This window comes from Arachis hypogaea, chromosome 13, assembly GCF_003086295.3.
Source record: "Arachis hypogaea cultivar Tifrunner chromosome 13, arahy.Tifrunner.gnm2.J5K5, whole genome shotgun sequence".
In the NCBI taxonomy this organism is placed as follows: Eukaryota; Viridiplantae; Streptophyta; class Magnoliopsida; order Fabales; family Fabaceae; genus Arachis; species Arachis hypogaea.
The window spans coordinates 143,422,665-143,442,766 of record NC_092048.1 but is presented as its reverse complement, the minus strand read 5'-3'; the positions used below and the strand labels follow the sequence as shown (position 1 = coordinate 143,442,766).

Below are 20,102 nucleotides of genomic sequence, written 5' to 3'. Positions count from 1 at the left end.
AAGAAGAAAAGCAATGGTGTTAGAGAATGCGCAAAGAAAAATTCTATGAATAAAAACTTATTCAAACTTTAGGTATGTTTTCGACACGGACAAATGTCAACGCTGATGCTGACGAACGTCGACAAGGAGGAGGAAGGCGGCGTCATGGATGAGCGCCGAGGAGGAAAGTGGCGCGGATGAACGGCGTGCGCATCTGAATTTATGATGTGCGGTGAATGTGACTACCTTCTTTCAGGGTTTGTATGGTATTAGTTAATAATTAGATGATTTAAGGTTTATTTTAGAATTTTAAAATTGAAAATTTGAATTTTAATTCATTTGATTTTTGGATGTGTATTTAAATTGTAATATATTAATAATTAAATATATTAAATCTGAAACAAAAATCTAAAATTTAAATTTTAAATTTCAATTTTATTTAGTTTATATTTTAGATATGTATTTAATTTTAAAAGACACTAAATTTATTCATAATTTTTAGATGTATTTGTTTTTTTTATTATTATAATAAAAAATTGAATATTATACAATTTTTAAAAGATACCTAATTGAATTGCTATTTAATTAATTAAGAATATAAATTTTAATTTCAAATTATTTTTTTAGCTGTTGTTTATCTTGTTCACAGTATACATTATTTATTTATACTTTTTCTTTAGCTTGTTCTATATTACTATTTATTATTTATAGAAGTGTTTTATTCTACGTAAATAATTGGTACTGTTAATTGTGAACTGTTAATGAAAGAAATTTTCTCTCTTTTTTAGATCTTTACATTCTCTATTTGTTCTAAATAAAGATAAATTATTTTGTCATGAATAATTTAATTTCAAATTTTAAAAATTAAAAAAATATTTATCATTTTAATTCAATAATCAAGATGATTTTCTTTGTTAAATTCTAAATTTTATGTGGCACATTAATTTTATTTGAAATAACTCATTTTAAAATTTGGCAGAAAAAATTTAAAAGTTATTATTTAAAAAAATAACTAAAAAAATTCTTCTAACGTCATTTTTATACATGTTATTAAAAAAATTAAATCTATCCATCTTCTTTTTACTTTGGCACTTAAAAATAGTATATGTTCATATCGTAAGAGAATAATTTCATACTAACGGATGTAACACTATTTTTTTAGTGAAATGATCTTATTATTATTGTCCTTAAATTTAAATATTGAAATACTTAAAATTAAATTATTATCAAATTATTAAATTATTATTAATGTTATTTTAATTGGAATATTTGATGTTAAATTATTATTATTGTCGTTATTCTTTGAGTACTTGATGTTAAATTATTATTACTATTATTATGGTGATTGTTGTTGTGTTTGATGTTAACGTTTTCAATCATTTTTACCAAGAGAAGTTGAGAATGGTATTGAGGTTATCCTTTTAAAAATTGATAGAGAATTCTTATTATTAATGTTTTTTTATTATTTTATTTCATTGGTGTCCAGGAGTTAAAAGTTAAAAAACAAAATATTAAAAAGGAATAAAATAGTAAAAAAATATATTTTAATAAAAAATATTTTTTTAAAATTTTTATTTGAAATATGATTTAAAAAATTAAAAATAATTTTAATTTCAATTGACCAAAAGAATATTTATTCTTAATTTTTGAATTAAATTAAAAATAAAAAATATTTTAATTATTATTTAAAAAATTATAATTATTTAACTTACAGAACTCTTTTACTGTCTATTAAATGCATACTTGGAGAAAAAAGTATACCTTTTTAAGAGTGGGATAAGAGGCATCGATAGAGATAGAGAGAAGCAGATCATATAAGAAAAGGAGAGATAGAGAAGAGAACTCGTTGGGAGAGGAAGGAAAAGTTGAAGGAGAAAGGAAAGGAAAGGAAAGGAAAGGAAAGGAAAGGAAAAGAAAGGAAAGGAAAGGTAAGGGCCAACTCGTTGGAAGAGGAAGAAAACGTTGAAGGAAAAAGAAAGGAAAGGAAAGAAAAGGAAAGGAAAGGTTAGGTATGGGCCACAGTGCAAGAAGTCACTACGCCATAGCCACCGCAGGTTAAGGAGAAGGACAGATTGACAGAGAGGAGAGTAGAGAGAAAATGGTGTTGTTTTCCTGACAGTTGAACTCTCTGTTTTGCCTTTTCTTGAGGGAGAAGTTGCTGGGAGGAGAATCGGGAGAGAAAGAAGATACAGTGGATTCCAGTTAAGATGTAATTTTTGGTGATGTGCTATTTTTTTTCTTTTATCTATTTAATTTTGGATCATTATTTCATCTATTTTGTTTCACTGTTTATTGTTTATTGAAGCGTTCTTGATTGTTAATAGTTAATGGGTTTTTCTTCCTCTCTCTCCCATTTTCATCTCCTCTGCTTTTTTTTTTTTTTTAATTTAGTCCCAAACCGTAAGAACCAAAAGAATAATTATCCCTTTAATTCAATAATCAAAATAGTTAGGCAACGTTAAATTTTAAATTAAATCCATTTTTCTTCTCCTCTGCCTTGACACTCAAATATAGTATATATTTATATGACAACAATGATTCTAACACTACCATGTAACATATAATTTTTTAGTGAAATAATCGTTTTATGGTTATACTTAAATTTAATTATTAGAGTTAAATTATTATTATTAGTATGGTTTTAATTGGAGTACTTGATGTTAAACTATTATTGTTGTAGTAATTCTGAGTACTTAATGTTAAATTTGTATTATTGTTGTTATTGTTAATGTTTTTTATCATTGTTAACAGGAGAAGTTGAGTAGGATATTAATGTGTCCATAGAGAGTGCATAAGAGGAATCAAGGTTATCACCTGCTAATTCCGATGATAATGCATCTACTAAAAATATTGTTTATTCACTTTCGACGGAGAGATAAAGTTTGAACAAGCTTCAGGAAGGTACATTTTTTCCCCACATGTGCATTCAAAAAAACAGTAACAATATTTAACAGTATTAGCAAATCAAGACGTTTGATATTTCAATTCAATCACGATCTTCTCTCCTCTGCATTCTTACAGTGTTAATTTTATGAAATTTATTTTAATTCCAATCTTTAAATCATCAAAAAAAAGAATTAATTTATTGTTCTTTTAGATATTTATTTTATTTCATGGATAATTTTATTTTGCAATTTGCATAGTTCTTCTCTTACAACAAAAACTCTTCAGGTTGAATATATAGTCTCTTTATCTTGAAAAATTATTAATAAAATGTTGGATTTATTTACATCAATTGTTGCTTATTTTCAGAGATAATAAAAATACTATCTTAATTAATTTAAAAAGTTAAAGAAATTATTTTGAATATTATGCTATTTGTTAACAAGTCAGTAAAATTTCTGTGCTAACGGTATTAATTTGGTGATTAACGAAAAACTTATATATTTTAATTTTTGATTTTAAATTGAGAAACTTTTTAAAATTTCTGGAATAACTACCTTAATTATCTCTATAATTTTTTACTAGTGAGTTTTTTTGTTTTTTAATGAAATTGCTAAAAAAAAATAATTTATTGCTGGATCTTACTGGGTTATGTTTTCTAAACACACTCGTCATTAGTATTTGAAATAGATATTTAAAAGGTTTTAATAAATATACTATAAAATATTAAAACCTTAACTTTGTTTAAGTATTTAATTTAAAAAAATGTATATTTAGTACTCTGATAAGTACAATGCAATAATTGTTAAAAAAATTTTATTTAAAAAAATTAAATAAAACAAATATATATTAATAAAATTTAAATTAATTTAACTATTCTTTTAAGAAAAAACTTTTCATACTAGTAAATCTTAACAAATATTTGTGAAAAATTTGTATTATAAATCTTTTATATATTAGTAATATCAATCCTAAAATAAACTATTTTTTATTTTTTTAATACTATCTTTTAGTTTGACATTTCAATAATTATTTACAATAAAATTAAATTTTATTAAAAATGTGATGCTGGTCAATAATAAATTATTTTACATATAAAATAAAATTTAAATTTTTAATATTTATTTAAAAAATAAATAAATTAAATACTCGACAGAAGAAGCCATAGCTTCATGAACAAATACAGAAGTGTTGATAAGTTGTTTCTATCATACTACCATCATTCATATATACTTATAAAATGGGTACTTTTCTTCACAAGTTTTTTGCAATTTTAACTCGTACTTTATCAATTAAGTCTCGTGTATAAAGTTACTATTGCTTTTAGAGGCATTAAGTTTTTAACTCTCGTTTACTCACCACTCTTTGTTTTCATCTTTTAAAAATTATATATATTTAATAAACATTTCAAATAATTTAATTTACATTTATTTAATTTATAATTTGTATACTTATTTAATTTAATTTTATCATATTATAAAATACTTAAACTTTCATTTATTTTCTTATTTAAGTATATTTAACAAAATTAAATATATTCTTATTAAAAGTTTCTAGTTTCTTAATATATTATAGTATTCATTGTTTTGTTCGTTCTATTTGTTTTAAATTTATTTATTATGATTGTAGATAATCTTAAACTATAAGTTATTATTTCATTTATTTGTATTTATATTTTTTTATCTTTTAAATATAAATTTTTATTATAATTTTATATATTTATTTGATTGTGAATGATCAGTTTAATAATTTATCTATTGAACCAATAATCGAATGACCTAATATTATAACCCGTAGTTATTAAAATCGGATCGAATCGGCCAGTTCGAACGAAAAACTAATGAACCAAATCTAATACCGGTTTGATCCAATTTTCGAACCGTTTAAGGCACTGAACCGGTCAAATTCAATAAAAATCGGTCAAATTCGATAAAAGCCAGATCGAACTGAACCGGTCGGATCTGAAGGAGAGTTTATGACGCACTAGCGTTGTGGAAGAACACCATACTCCATATGGTCTGGCTAACACAAGGATATAAGGAGAAAGGTTGTACCACACACACTTCTTGTTAATATATACATATTATAATACATATACCAAGTTTTTATTTTATTTATATTCAATTTATTTTAATTTTAAAGCCACTCATTTTTAAATCAATTATATTTTATTTAACTATAAATTTTATTAAATATATACAAATTAAAAATATAAACAAAAAATTTATTAATCATAATTTATTTTTTCTTTTTATGATTATATGATATCTATTAATATTATTTTTTCAATAAATACTTTTAGTATATAATAATAGGTAAAGACTCACATGCAGTTTGTCTTCGTATAAAGTTGATAGTTGAAAATTCTTAGATGATATTTAGTCAAATTTATCAAATCATTTAACGGTTCTTAAATATCAACTTCATATAAAAACAACTGCATATAAGTTTTTACCTATAATAATATAATGATAAAATAAATATATATACCGGGTTAACCGGTTCAACCAATAACTCACCGGTTAAACTAGTAATTCAGTAACCTGACTGATTCGATCACCGATTCAGTTCTGATTACTATGTTATAACCAATTTGATTACCAGTTCAATCCGATAACTATTTACAATGAGAGCATTTGCCTCCGTTAAATTTTAGAAAAAATAATTGTATATACACGTATATATTGTTTCGATTGTAATAATATGTTTGTTCCTACACTTAAAATATTTTCATTTATGTAAGAAAAATATTGTATTATATAAATTTAATTTATTAAGATCGAAAAAAAATTAAATTATTCAAATAACAAACAAAGAAATAATAATAATAATAATAATAATAATAATAATAATAATAATAATAATAATAATCCAATTAACTAACTATTCAATGTCATTTAACTTCTCAACTATAAATAAAACTAGAAAAAGTCTAGGGGATCAGCAGTTTTATTGAATTTTGGCCAGCATGTAACCAGCAGGGGAAGGTGAGCCATTGGATGAAATCTCATACCAATCTTACACCATCAAATCATCATTGATGGTTAGTTGATGGCTAACAATCACAAAAATTGCTGGCCCCTAGCATTGCTCATAAAACTATTAGTATTTAGTAGTTTTACTTAAAATTGATAGAGATAATTTAGTTTTAGTCTTAGATATAATAATTATTTTCATAAAAAAAACTACAAAAATATAATAATTATTTAAATATATTTATGTCAAATTTTTATTATACTTTATACTATCTTTATTCTCACTACTAAATTGGTTTGGATCTATTATATATATTATGTGTATATTAAAATTAGTTATTATGTATCTATGTATTTGTGTATAAATATATGTATTATTTAATTTATTTTTAATATATGTTTTATATTTTAATATTTATTTTATATTAGTGAGTAATGACTGATTCATAGTTGAGTTTGAATAATTTTTTATATTATAGAAAAGATCATTGTTTCTTTAAAATATTTTAAAATTATTTTTATTATTGATAAATTTATTTCACTCTTCGTGTGTGTTTGAGTGGTGGAAGTTCGTTTATACCGTTACGTTAAGCTAACATCTTTTAATATACTATTGACGGATTTTTTTTACGCTATTGATATACTCTAATTTTGATCAAAGTTGAATACTCGAATCTATTATTCGATGAAGGTTAAAAAGAGAAACTAAAATTACTATATACTTCCACTTCCAATGCTATACTATTTGTATATAGCAAAAATATTTTTAGAGTAAAGTATTGTTTTTGTCCCCAACGTTTGGGGTAAGTTTTAAAATTGTCTCTAGGATTTTAATCGTCCTATTTAAGTCCCCACGTTTTAAAACTATTTCAATGTTGTCCTGACGTTAGGGATCCGTTAATAGAATTGACGGCGGGACAAAATGGAGACGATTTCGAAACGTTAGGAACTTAAATAGGACGAAAACATTGGGGACAAAAATGATATATAGAAATAAATTTTAATTTTATCCTTCAATAATATTAATTTTTTACTATACATATTATTCAATTATTTTTTAATCACATCTAAGTAAATTACACTTAATCATATTTTCATTTTAAATAAATTAATTTTTTATAATTTTACTCTTACAGATTTTTAGTTATCATGAAATGTTTGTAGAATGACTAGTATATAAACTTGTAGAAAAGAAAAAAATAATATATATACAATAAAATATAAATTATACCTTTTGTCTCTAATGTATCAAAATTTTTTAAAATTACAAAAAAATTAATTTATTTAAAATGAAAGTAATGTGATTAAGTGTAGTTTATTTAGATGTAATTAAAAATAATTGAATACTATGTACAGTAAAAAATTAATATTATTGAAAGATAAAATTAAATTAAAATTTATTTTTATGTATCGTTTTTATTCCTAACGTTTTCGTGCTATTTAAGTCCCCAACGTTTCAAAATCGTCTCAATTTTGTTAATAGATCCCTAACGGCAGGACAACATTAAGTCAATTTTAAAACGTTAGGGACTTAAATAGGACGATTGAAACGTTAAGGACAATTTTAAGACTTACCCCAAATGTTGGGGACAAAACCGATACTTTATTCTTTTATAAATGACGTTGAAGATATTTGGTTTAGCGTTTGGACTATAAAAAATATATTTAAATTTTTTTAAATATTTCAATTTTTGGTTTGGCTATTTTTTTGAACGAAATTTTACACTTTGAACGCACATTTACTTCCTCTGTTGAATTATTAGTTAGAGAAACTTTTTCTTTGAATCCTATCTTTTTTTACAAAGAAGCACAAGCATCTTAAAAATTATTAATTCTACTAAAAAAATTAATTGAATAAAAAATTGACCATAAAATAATAATAGAATTATAAATAATAAAAAATTATAATTTAAAATAGTATTAAACAAGAATACGGAAAGTATTAAAAAACATTAATTCCATTTTTTTGTTTAATTTTATAAAATTTATCATTATAATTCTTGTGTATTTTTTATTGTAGTTCTTTTATGAAATGAATGATTAATCTGGTTATTAAAGACAAATTAAATAAAAATTAACTATAAGTAATAATAAGACTTGATCATTTGATCACTTCAAATGTTGATGTAACTGGTTTCATTGATTTAAATTTGCTACAATGAGGTCATATAAGATAGCTGTAGTAGTTCGATGTCATTTAAGGCATATTAGTGACCTTTTCTTATCTAAAATTGATTTGGATATATTCTGTGATTAATTGAGTCATGTTTATAAGCTTGTTTTAAATTGAGTTTGTATGTTATTATCATTAAGTATTCTTGGTGTCAGTGTGAGTTAAACATTGTATTGTTATCTATTAACCAAATTTTTTTATTACATACAGCCAAAATGACAATAAAAAAAAGTTGCTAAGACAAACATCTCAAAAAAAGAGGCACCATAATATGATATAAGCATATATACGTTAAAATAACTATATTTTTATTGGATAAATATATATAACATAATTTTCAATTCTTTACAGAAAACGCGGTGTTTACAAGAATAATATCTGAGACAATAAAATGAGTGAAGAGAAGAAAGGTCTTGTGGATGAAATGGGATTTGGTGTTCTGACACAAAGCTTTTGAAGGAACTAGCTCATGTCTTCGATTTATACAAAAGCTCCCTAGCACACCTCCAGATACTCCTCTTGGTCCTCTTCCTCTGAGTCCTCTGAAACTATTACTCCACTAGAAAAACTACTGCTCCGGTTTTTGCCGCTCAAGATAGGTTTGTTGGTGTAAATTAGAGCCAAAGCCTCGCCCAGCGGTCCAAACTGAGCTTGTAACTGCTCTACTAGGGAGTGTGGTGCCTGTGGTGCCGGAAGTATGATCACATTTGGAGGTGGATCCGATATGTATGCCTCAGGAGAAAGGATACACTAGTGCAACTGCTCTACTAGGTCCGTTGGTGTAGAGTAGAACCAAAGCCTCTACCAGTGGTCTAAATTGCACCTGCAACTGCTCTGTTGGGAGAGTGGTGCCTATGGTACTAGAGGTATGATCACATCTGGATGTGGATCAAGTATGTACGCAGCATCAGGCTCAAGAGCCACTAATTGAAAGCTTGAGTTGGGATAGGTGGTATGGGGAAAGGATACCCTAGTGCATCAGGGAGAAGTCGAGAGAAAGAGAAATCATAGACATGTTCGGATCAAAGTCCGGGCTGTCTAACGGGTGCAAGAAAGGTCTATCGCGCAGTACATATAAATGAGTACGAGGTTTCCCGCAATAAACATGATAACTTCCGAAGATTGGGTTCTCATATATAAACAGATGCTCCACATCATAAAAGAGAACTCCCATCTCCATCTGAAGAGAAGAATTGGGTATAAGAAGTTGAGGTTTTCTCTTCTATGAGGTGGAGCATCCGTTAATAGACCTTCGATAGTTATTATGTTTATTGCAGAAAACCTCGTATTCGTTTATATGTACTATGTGAAAGACCCTTCTTGCACTTGTTGGACAACCCGGACTTTGATCCGGACATGCTATATGTTTTCCCTCTCTCTTGGCTTCACTCTGACGTGCTAGGCTATTCTATCCCCAAACTACCTACCCAACTTAACCTTTCAATTAGTTAGCTCCTGAGTCTGATGCTGCGTACATACCTGATCCACATCCAAACGTGATCATATTTCTAGTACCACAGGCACCACTCTCCCAATAGAGCAGTTGCAGGTGCAATTTGGATCACTGGGAGAGGCTTTGGTTCTAGTCTACACCAACGGACCTATCTTGGGCGGTGAAAGCAGGAGCAATAGCTCTTTTAGTGGAGTAGCGGTTCTAGAGGACTTAGAGGAGGAGAAGTTATCTTCCTCGAGGAGCGATGCGTTCGTAGACAGGCCACACGGAGGTCTGCCAAATGGCGATATATGATTCTGGCTAGGGGAAAATATATTGACATCTTTTTTGGTGGCATTCCAGCTTAGTACAATTTTTAGTTTTAATCTCTCACTTTTGTTAGCACATAGAGAGATTAGGAGAGTTTAGAAGTACTAGGCTAGTTCGGATACCAGTTTAGCAGCTTATTATATGGGACAGGGCCTGAGAATGTCTTATGTTTATATATATACATATTTATCATATGGGATGTAAATTGGCTAGGTCCGTAAACACTTTACTAATGACTATATCTCTCTTGGATGTATGATACGAGGTGTATATATTATGTTATTTTATTTATGCTTCTGATATTAACTATTCATGTATGGCTTGCAATGCTAAATCGATGAATTTTTCAAAAAAAAAATTATCCCATATAAATAACGACGTTTTAACAATGAATCAGACTTATATAATAAATAATAGTTAATAATTAGGAAGGCAAGTTAATTACTCTTAGCTTCTTGTGTAATCATGACATAGTAGGAGTTGGGTCGTTACATTTTATGGGAAAATCAAGATCACCCCTGTCAAGATAAGGGATGCCCTTGGTTCAAATGCAATTGGTAAAATTTTCATCTTTAATCTATTCTATCAATTAAATTTTGGTGTTATTTTGATATTACTAACCTATTTTGATGCTATTTGAGGGGATTGTTTTTCGAAATAATCATCTATAAAAAATATCAATGAGGAGCAACAGATTGTTGAAATCTTCAAAGGTTTTTCTTTGTCATTTTTGATAAAATTTTAGTTGGAAATGAGTGTGGATAGAGATGAAAATCAGTTAAAATTCAAGAAAATATTCATTCTCTTTATCCATAAGTGCTTCTTGTTACCAACAACAACAAGCAAATTTTTTTGGTTCACATGCTAACAATTCATAACGGGAATGGAATTGAGCTACTCATGTGCTCTACTTCCTGTTTTGATAGGTGTCTGTTTATGCTGATGATTATATACTTTTATAAATCTAAATTTATTAATACACCAGCAGATACAACATCTGGACCATTAGGATTGTGAATTAGACAAGGCAGAGACAGGTTCAGAGGATTGAACGCAAGGCAAAGGATGAAACGATAACCTAAAAGAAATAATTTCTTTAAAATTTCGGTGTCACTATTTGTAAAATATTGTCATATTGATGTTTTAAATTAAATATGCTAATTAAATAACTTTTTATGGACTTCATAAAAAGACTAGAGCTGAGACAAGGAAAAGAAGTAAAGAAGGATAGAAAAAGGAAAAAAATAAAGAAAAGAAACATATTATAATGGATTCATATTCAGAAACATAGATTAATTCTTACTATGAGTAAGATTGAGAAACTATTTATTTATTTAAAAATATATTTTATTTTTTTATCAAATTTTTTTTGTGTATCATCAGAAGAGAAGAAATCCATGAAAAACTAAAAAAAAATAACCAGAAAGAAGGATGAAGAAAACAAATGATAAGCCTACATAAGAGTAACTATTATTTTTTGGTGTCATTTTTTTAAATATTTATTGTATTTATTTGCCTGATATTTTTCTGCTGTTCTAATATGCAAGATAAAAAGAAAGACGTTCCAAAAAGACAACAACGTAGAGAAAAAGAAAGGTTGTAAAACCTAAACAACAAAAAAGTGGTCAAGACTCAACAAAAGCTCGCCGTGATTGTTTAGAAACATAAGATTCGATATCTTATATTGTTTTATTTTTTCTCGTTTGCTAAAATCTCCTAAAAGTTGTTGTAATTTCTCTAATTTCACTGAATAATGTTTATTTTGTCCTTAGAATACCAGCTGTCAATTTGTTGAACAAAAATGATACAGTGTTTTAAACACAGTTAAGTGTTCAGGGATATGTAAATGCGCCAAATGATTCCATGTAATTTCTTTTACCATTTCTTTATTTCTTAAATATAAAGCTACTGTACTATCCTAGATGTAGTGTATGTGCTTCTAATAAGAACATTTTAGTTGATGATTATAATTTCATATCTTTGTCTTTTAGAGAAAATAACACAACAAATCCCTGTAAAAAAATTTTCAAGAAAAAATGGCAAAAAAAGAAAAAAAAGAAAAAAAGGGTATATAGCCTATAATCTTGGAAGTTCTCATATAACAAAATTTATGTTCTGATTCAATAGTTATGGTGCTGTGTTGACATAATTTCGATACTTTTCAAGTTAAAGGTACGAGAAGAGAGATGGGAGGAAGCCAATTCTATTAAGGAAGATGTCTTAGTTAAATAGTGGAGAAAGAAAATGGCCCTCCTACCAAAAGCAGACCTTTGCTTTGGAAATAGGAGCCACGGTCTCCTCAAAATTTTTATAAAAGAATTAGTAATACTATTAAAAAAAACAAATGTAGCTTAATTGGTTTAAGTCTTAAATTTTTACATTAGACTTGTAGAATCAATTTCCATTTTTTACATTTATTCAATTATTTTTAATTTTAAACATTATTTTGAACTTGGATTTCAATAAGTTTTCACAAATTAAAGGTCATATTGGTTTATTTAACAAATTAAAATCTCATTCTCATTATCATTTATTATTCTCATTATCAACAAAATTTTTTACAATTTTAATGTTGGAATTAGTTGTGATAAAATTAATTTATTTTATTTATATAGTTATTTATTTTACAATAACAACTTAAACTTGAGTTTCAATGGATTTTTATAAATTAAAAGTCTTATTGACTTATTTATACAAATTAAAATTTCATTCTCATTGTTATTTATTATTGACTTATAATTTATATTTATAAATTTTATTTTGATATAAATACTATTATATAATTTTTATGTTAACAAATTTTTGCCTCCCAAAAGTTTCTTCAAGATCTACCACTGCCGGAGGTTGCTGATAAGGAGGTCCAGCTGGAAGCAAGAATGGAAGATGCAACGAAATCTCACAAGTAAACTATCCTTTTAGTTAATAATTAATGTTATATTTTATTTAATTTTATTGACTTAATGATACCAATTTAAGTCTTGCTGATTGATATAAAAAAAATGTTTCTAATAATTGGCATCGAATTTCATTTAGTATCCCACCTAAATATTTTTGTTAAGACACAAAAATCCAAAATTTATACCTTTATTACAATGAATTTTTGAATTAGTACTACACAACTTTATTGTCATTTAGATCAGATTCATATCTTTTTTAGAAAAAATTATTGTCTTTTGTATGAATACTCCAACTATTAATCTTAGGAGTGAGACTAATCCCGAAGAACATATGTAACACTCTACCATACAAAATTTTACGTTTAAGTCGTAAAACAGAGATGATGTGGTATTACGACCCCTAAAATAAAATATATCTACATATATATAATATAATCGAAAGAATATAATATTCGATGAGTCTTGAAGGTTGGTTAAGCAAAAACGTGAAAAATAAAAGCGCAACACTCAAGGTAATGATTGCTTGTGTACGAAGATATATATATATATATATATATATATATATATATATATATATATATATAATAAGAGTAGAGAGTCAAGGATATAAAATATTCAAGCCCCGGACTCAACGTGCAAAGCTAAGACTGGCCGAAAAATATCATATACATACATATACAATCTGAGTCCCAAAATACTCAAAATACCCTAGTTCTTCATCAAAAACCTCAACAAGGTGCAAGAGCTAAACAAAATAAGGAGAAGTCTACACATTATATATATACACATCAAAATAACCCAAACACAACATCCTAACTCCATTGTGACCGGAACTCCAGACACTTAGCAAAGTGCCTCTCGACATACATCTAAAAATAACAACATAATTTAAATCTTAATGTTTATAAATTGAAAACCATAAATAGTGTAGGCTATCTAAGGTTTTTAAGTCTAACTCAATTCTACTTTCTAACTTAAGCCCTGATTTTTCACTTTCCTCCAATCCTCCGAAACTCCGGTGCACAGACAAGCAATATAGACAAAGCAAGTACAAGTAGGATACAAATACAACAGGTAGCAATATAGCAGGTAAGCATAATAATCACATACGCAAGTCCAATTAATGCACAATCAAACAAAGCACACATATGCATATGATGTATGTCTATCCTACTAGCCGTGAGCTCACTTGTCGATTAAATCTTCAGAACCCGACACATCCCGTAGCTAACCCGGATATTGTCTCTAGGTTGTGCATTCCCAGGAGGAACTTTAACGAAGGAGAGTGTCTTTCCACCTTCTCCTGGAGGTATCACGAAGGAGTGTGCTTTTCCATATCGAAAGAGTGTGCCTTTCCACCTTGCAACTAGAGAAGAACGTGGGGAAAAACAAAACGATGGAGTGTGTTTTTCCACCTTCCCCACACACATCTAGCTCGACAAGTGAGGGAATCCTTCATCCTCAACTTGCCAAAACTGTGAGCGGGACAGAATCACCGTCCTCATAACATTAATCATAAATCTCATTCCATTCCCAATCACGGGTAGAACCTCACCATTCTCAGTTCCGTCATCCTTCATATTATCATCAGTATTTTCGCACTTTCCAATCATAACTCACCACTTAACAAACTTTCTTCACATCTAAGTTACCTCCCCTTTCTAGTTCAACCCCCTTTACTATCATTACTAAATAGAGGTTTAGAGGTTCAAAATCATGTTTAAATCACAAAACTCAAGTTGCTAAAAAATAAGATCCTGCATATGCAAACCATGTCTCGCGTACGTGGAAGGATGATTTCCCCAACTCGCATACGCGACCTCTGCTCGCGTACACGAGTACTCTGGACAGAGGCGAATGGTCCTGTAAGCAACCGTGTTTTTGCGTACGCGACTGCCTCATTTTCCGATGCCATGTACACGGTCCTTGTCCGTGTATGCAAGTGCATTGGACAAAGGCGAATGGCCGTGTAGGCAGCCATATGTGCGTGTATGCATCCCCTTCATTTTTCTTAAAAATATGCTAATAATGCAGAATTCACATTTTTTACATCTAACTTTCGACGCGCATAACTTTTTCGTTAAAAATTGTTTTTCATCCGTTCTTCCAACGGTGTAAACTTCACGAATCCAATTTTCAATTGAAATAAATTTAGAAAAGTTTGAGGGTCCAAAAGCCGAATTATGACCCGCCAAAGTTCGGTAAAAAATCAGATTTTTCCTAAAAAAATACCAACCTCTATTTTTACCAAATTTTCATTTTCAAACCAAACTACTATCAACCAAAACACTTCCAAAACACTCATAATCAATTACAAATGCTTGTCAATCTTTAATCAATCTCACCCATTTAAGCTATTAAATTCTCAATTCCTCAACTCATTCAAGATTCTCAATTTAATATACTTCAAGTAAATACTCATCAACAATTAACACAACAACATTTCTACATATACCAACTCATACTCATTCAACCAATTCATACTCATACCTAACCAATTCCCATTTACTCCATGAACCATCAATACACAAATTCATGAATTTCAACCTTAAGAATTCATAATCAACATAATCTCATACTCAGTCATTAAAGTATCATCATTAAATCACCAATCATCAACCCATTTCAAGACAACTCAATATTTTTGTTAAGGTTACTAACTCATAACATACATATATGCTTCAACCTATCTTATGGTCATCTAGCCTAAGTTTTCACAAGACATTATATATTACATTCGAGCTAAGAAACGAAAATCATACCTTGGCTGATTTCTCCCTATGCCAAAGACACCTCAAATAAGCAAGGTCTCAAGATCCACTACCAAAATTCAGCAACCAAAGCACAACCCAACCTTCTAATATGCTCCAAATCATATATACACACTGCCTAATTCATACCATTACACATACACACACAAACTCAATACCCAACCACATATATCCATGGAATTCACTAGGGTTCAAGATCTCTTACCTTACACTTGCCTTAGTCGAACAAAAATCCGCTAATTTCTCAAGCTAATTGGACCCTAAAACATCAAAGAATAAAAAATCTCAACACCCACAATCTTGAAATTTCAAAAATTGGGAGAAGAGAGGTTGAGGATAAAAAACGTGGTTTCCTAACCAAATTGAGTACTGGGCTCTGTAGAGCTCGACGCGGTGGATGTGTGACCGCAAACGGTGCAGCGATCGGAGCTCTCGATTAAAAGTTATTTGCGATTAAAATCAAGCCTAGGTTTTTTATTTTCCCCATTATGTGTGTGGAGTGTGAAAGTGAAAGAATGAGGGGAAGAGAGTTGAATTCATTCCCGTAAGTTCTTATTGGGTTGGACCTTGGGCCTGGTTTGGGTCCAATTCAACCGGTTTGACTCGTTCGGCCCAATTTTGGGCCAAAATCTTTAAAATTAGTGTTAAAATTTATGTTTTAATTATCTCTATCTCATTTGAATATAAAATTTAACTTTATAATTTCTTTAAATAATAATTTATTTATTTCATACTTATTTATTAGTTTCGCATATTTTACAACATATGCTTATGGTTCAAAAACAAAGTTAGAGTAAAGTGCTGATTATGTGAATTTTTTAATTTACGTTCCTATTCTAATGAATGTGCATATTTCATTTAGTGTTGTTGAGTTAATGATATTTTGAATTAAAGTATTACTCATGGACACCGAAATGTGTTTAGTATCGCACCTAAATATTTACTCAATTTTCTTTATTGTTTGCCTTCGTTGGAGTGTCACTTCAAGCAATTGATCTTCCAAAACATCATCAACAAGAATGAATACAAGTCAAAAACTCTACTTTCAGTCCTCCACAACCTCAACAATAAGCTCACAAGGAATCTCTGCTAAAAGAATATCAGCAAGAAGAACCTCTTAATGCATAAGTTCTACTTAATTTTTTTTTACTAATTTTGGTGCTATTCCATGAATTGTTCTTTGTTGTATTGCTTCATATTATTGAGTTATTTTAAATAATTTTGTGTGTCATCCTGCATTTCTCCACAAGATCAACATGTAAAAGCTGCATTATTGATGGTTGCTAACGCTGCACTGGATATTAACTTTTCTGCATTGTCATTTGACTTTGGCATGAGTCATTCAAGCACTAAACCTACCATTAACCAAGAGGATGTGTCACCAGCCAACATGGAAAAATCCAAGGTTGCGAGAACCGGACCGGTCAATAAACCGGTGAGGTCACTGGTTCAATGGTTCACTGGTTCGACCGGAGTTCAACCGGGGTTCAACCGGTTTAATTAAATATTAAATAAAATTATTAAAAAACTTAAAATAATCTTAAGTATATAAATTCAATGATCTCTAACTTAATAAAATTTAATATTTCACATAATAAATTATCCATTACTTAATATTAGAGGTTCACAAACAACTTCAAACATCAAAGTTTATAAGTAAACAAAAAATAAAACGTATATAATGACAAACCCATAATGTTCTACATTCAAAAGATACAATTACTAGCAAGTTTTCAACTAATCAAAGGTGCAACTCATCAAAAATCATAATTATCATTAAGTGTTCCAACATCTCCATCATAAACAGGTAATCCAAAGCCACCATCATCAGAAGTACCACCAAAAGAAGCTGTATTTGAAGAATCAGCAACATTAGGGAAATCCACATCAAGTTCCACATCTCCTCCATCTAATAAAGTAAAATAGAAAACCAAGAAAAAATTAAAGTTACAACTTTACATCAGATATTGAGAGGAAATGAAACAAGTTTTTCTATTTCAATCACCTGTAGGATATGAAGGCATAGCATTATCCATATAAATTAAATTTTCAATGCCTTCGATGTCTCCATTAGTAAATTCAGGATCACCTTCATCCGGCATTACCCAAAAATCTACTGTGTCAATGCTTTGAACGTCAATTGGATCATAATTCTTCTTCTTGCGATGCATTCTAGATTGAAGGCGTAGATTATAAGTGACATAAACAATGTCACTTAGCCTTTGATGCTCTAATCGGTTCCTCCTCTTTGAATGGATTTATTCAAAGAGGCTCCAGTTCCTCTCGCAGCCGGATGATGAAGATGTTTGATGAAGAAGACGAATTGCCATTTTTTGCAAGTTAGGAGCACTCCCACCATGTAGCCTCCACCATTCACCTACCAGAATATGTAATTCAACCATCAATTCTAATTCCATATTTAAAAAATATTCAAAGTAAATTGAACATAGAAATATAAATACTTACCAGGTTCAAGTCTCTTAATTGCTTTCAATGCACTTTCCCTTCCAAAACTTTCTTTTCGATCTCTATACAACTGAATCTCTTGCATTGCGGCAACCGAGTCATCGCAAAGAGTTTCAATATCAAATAAATCAAGCAAAGACCTCAAGATATTTGCCTTCTCAACAAACCCCTCACTATAGAAGTAATCTGGATTCAAAAAGTATGCTGCTGCATGGAGGTCACGCTTCAAATGCTTATCCCACCGCATTTTCAAGATACTTGTATAAGGTGTGTATGCATATTTCCTATTTCTAAACATTGTCTTGATATTAATTTTGGCTCTTTGCATGCCCGCATACACGATACCTAGAGAAGGTTTCTCATCAACATCAACAAGCCTCAATAACTTAATTAGAGGACCAACAAGCATAACAGTAGTAAAACAATCCTCCCAAAACTTACTATCCAAGATAATTGAACTAACCATCTTCCCATTGAGACTCTTGGATAATTTATGAGAAGTGAAATATTTGTCAATCACCAATGATTGCAAGTCTTCTTTATGATCATATATACTTTTCAAAGTAATGAATACAGTAGCAAAACGTGTTACTCCTGGTCGAACAATTTCTTTCCATTCTTTTCTTTTTCTAAGCCATGACAAGAAAATCAATGATTGTAAACAAAGACAGTCACTTTTGAAGCACGAGAGGCAAGGTCAGCTATATGAGGAAGACTTGCTATGTCTTTCAAGATAAGATTGATGCAATGAGCAGCACAAGGAGACCAAAAAATGTTTGGATACTTTTCATGAATGAGTTTTCCAGCAGATACATAATTTACAACATTATCAGTAACCACATGCACAATGTTACTAGACCCAACCCACTCAATAACCTCAGCAAACAATTTAAACAAGGTATCGGCAGTTTTTATCATATCAGAAGCATCAACAGACTTAACAAATGACATACCAGCAGGACAATAAACTAGAAAATTAATTAACGTACGCTGCCTTTGATCAGTCTAGCCATCTGCCATCAGTGTACAACCAGTCCTTTTCCACGAGCTCCTATAACCTTCCACAAGCAACTGACACTCCTTCTTAAGATCGGCCAGCAAATGAACTATCATTTCGTCATACGACGGTCCCTTGAAACCAAGTCCAATTGCAGCAACGCCGTCCAAGGCAGGTTGAAAGTAAGGCGATTGAATTGCATTGAATGGAATCCGTGCATCAATGATCCATCTTGCAAGCCCCAACATAACCTTCTGTTTAACTTGTTTACTGGCCAAGATACTTTTCAAAGCTGGTTGAGAGCCTGGCGTAGTCCTTTCCTTAAAATAACTTCCAATTGGAGTAGCAGCAATCGCTCTTCTCTTTCCTTTGTCTCCCATTGTTGCAGGAGCCGGAGGTTGTACAGGATTAGGCGCTTCACCCTCTTCTTCCGCTTGTGTTTCACTTTCCACATCATAACAATCAGCTGTATATTTTCTTTTTTCTGCCTTATTTTTTTTGTTTTCCTCCAAAAGCCTTTTAAATTGAAGTTCAACATCTTCAGTTACTTTGTTACAAACTTTAATTTGTCCAGGGATCTTTGCAAGATGATATTTCATTCTATATATCCCCCTCCATTGTAAGTATTCAAGCAGAAAATACATGTATATTGAGCCTTGTTTTTTTTGTCATACTTCACTGTAAAATACTGCCAAGCTGGATCAGATTTACCTCTGGATGAACCAGTTTGAGAATCTTGTGGCTGTGGGTTACTTTGTGATTGTTCCATCTATAACAATCAGAAAATCAAAGACCAGAAAACTTCAGCAACAATGCAAAACAGCAAAACATATTCAAAATCAATAACAACAATGATGAAAATAATGAAACAGCAAACAGAAGCAGGTAACAGAAGCAGCAATGCAAAATAGAAGCAGGTAATAGAAGTAGCAATACAAAACAGAAGCAGGTAACAGAAGCATCAATAGAAGCATCAATGCAAAATAGAAGCAGGTAACAGAAGCAGCAATGCAAAACAGAAGCAGGTAACAGAAGCAGCAATGCAAAACAGAAGCAGGTAACAGAAGCAGCAAAAAATATTCATCATGATTCATGAAGCAGCTAACAGAACTTCAGAAAATCAAAATCCAAAATCATAAAGGCAGCATAGAATCAACTAGAGCTCACAGAACCTCAGAAAAACAAAATCCAAAACCAAG

At 29.7% G+C, this 20,102-nt stretch overlaps 1 protein-coding gene and 1 long non-coding RNA gene across 2 annotated transcripts; one reads left to right on the top strand and one right to left on the bottom strand.

Annotated features, from left to right (window-relative positions):
* Window positions 1-1,737: 1,737 nt before the first annotated feature.
* LOC112792525 (uncharacterized) lies at window positions 1,738-10,083 on the top strand. Its single transcript, XR_003197470.3, has 3 exons — window positions 1,738-2,188; window positions 2,731-2,880; window positions 8,362-10,083. It is a non-coding gene; the product is annotated as an uncharacterized lncRNA (long non-coding RNA).
* Window positions 10,084-17,698: 7,615 nt separating this feature from the next.
* On the bottom strand, window positions 17,699-18,372 carry LOC140177789 (uncharacterized). The gene is made up of 2 exons (XM_072210959.1): window positions 17,907-18,372; window positions 17,699-17,817 (listed from the first exon to the last, which is right to left on the bottom strand). The coding sequence occupies exons 1-2, from the start codon at window positions 18,370-18,372 to the stop codon at window positions 17,699-17,701; spliced, it is 585 nt and encodes a 194-aa protein (XP_072067060.1).
* Between the last annotated feature and the right edge of the window lie 1,730 nt (window positions 18,373-20,102).

Coding starts and splice junctions, on each gene's coding strand:
- LOC140177789 (XM_072210959.1), bottom strand. CDS start 18,372: ATGGTTAGTTCAATTATCTTGGATAGTAAGTTTTGGGAGGATTGTTTT. Junction 17,818..17,906: donor AATTAAGAGACTTGAACCTG/GTAAGTATTTAT, acceptor ATATTCTGGTAG/GTGAATGGTGGAGGCTACAT.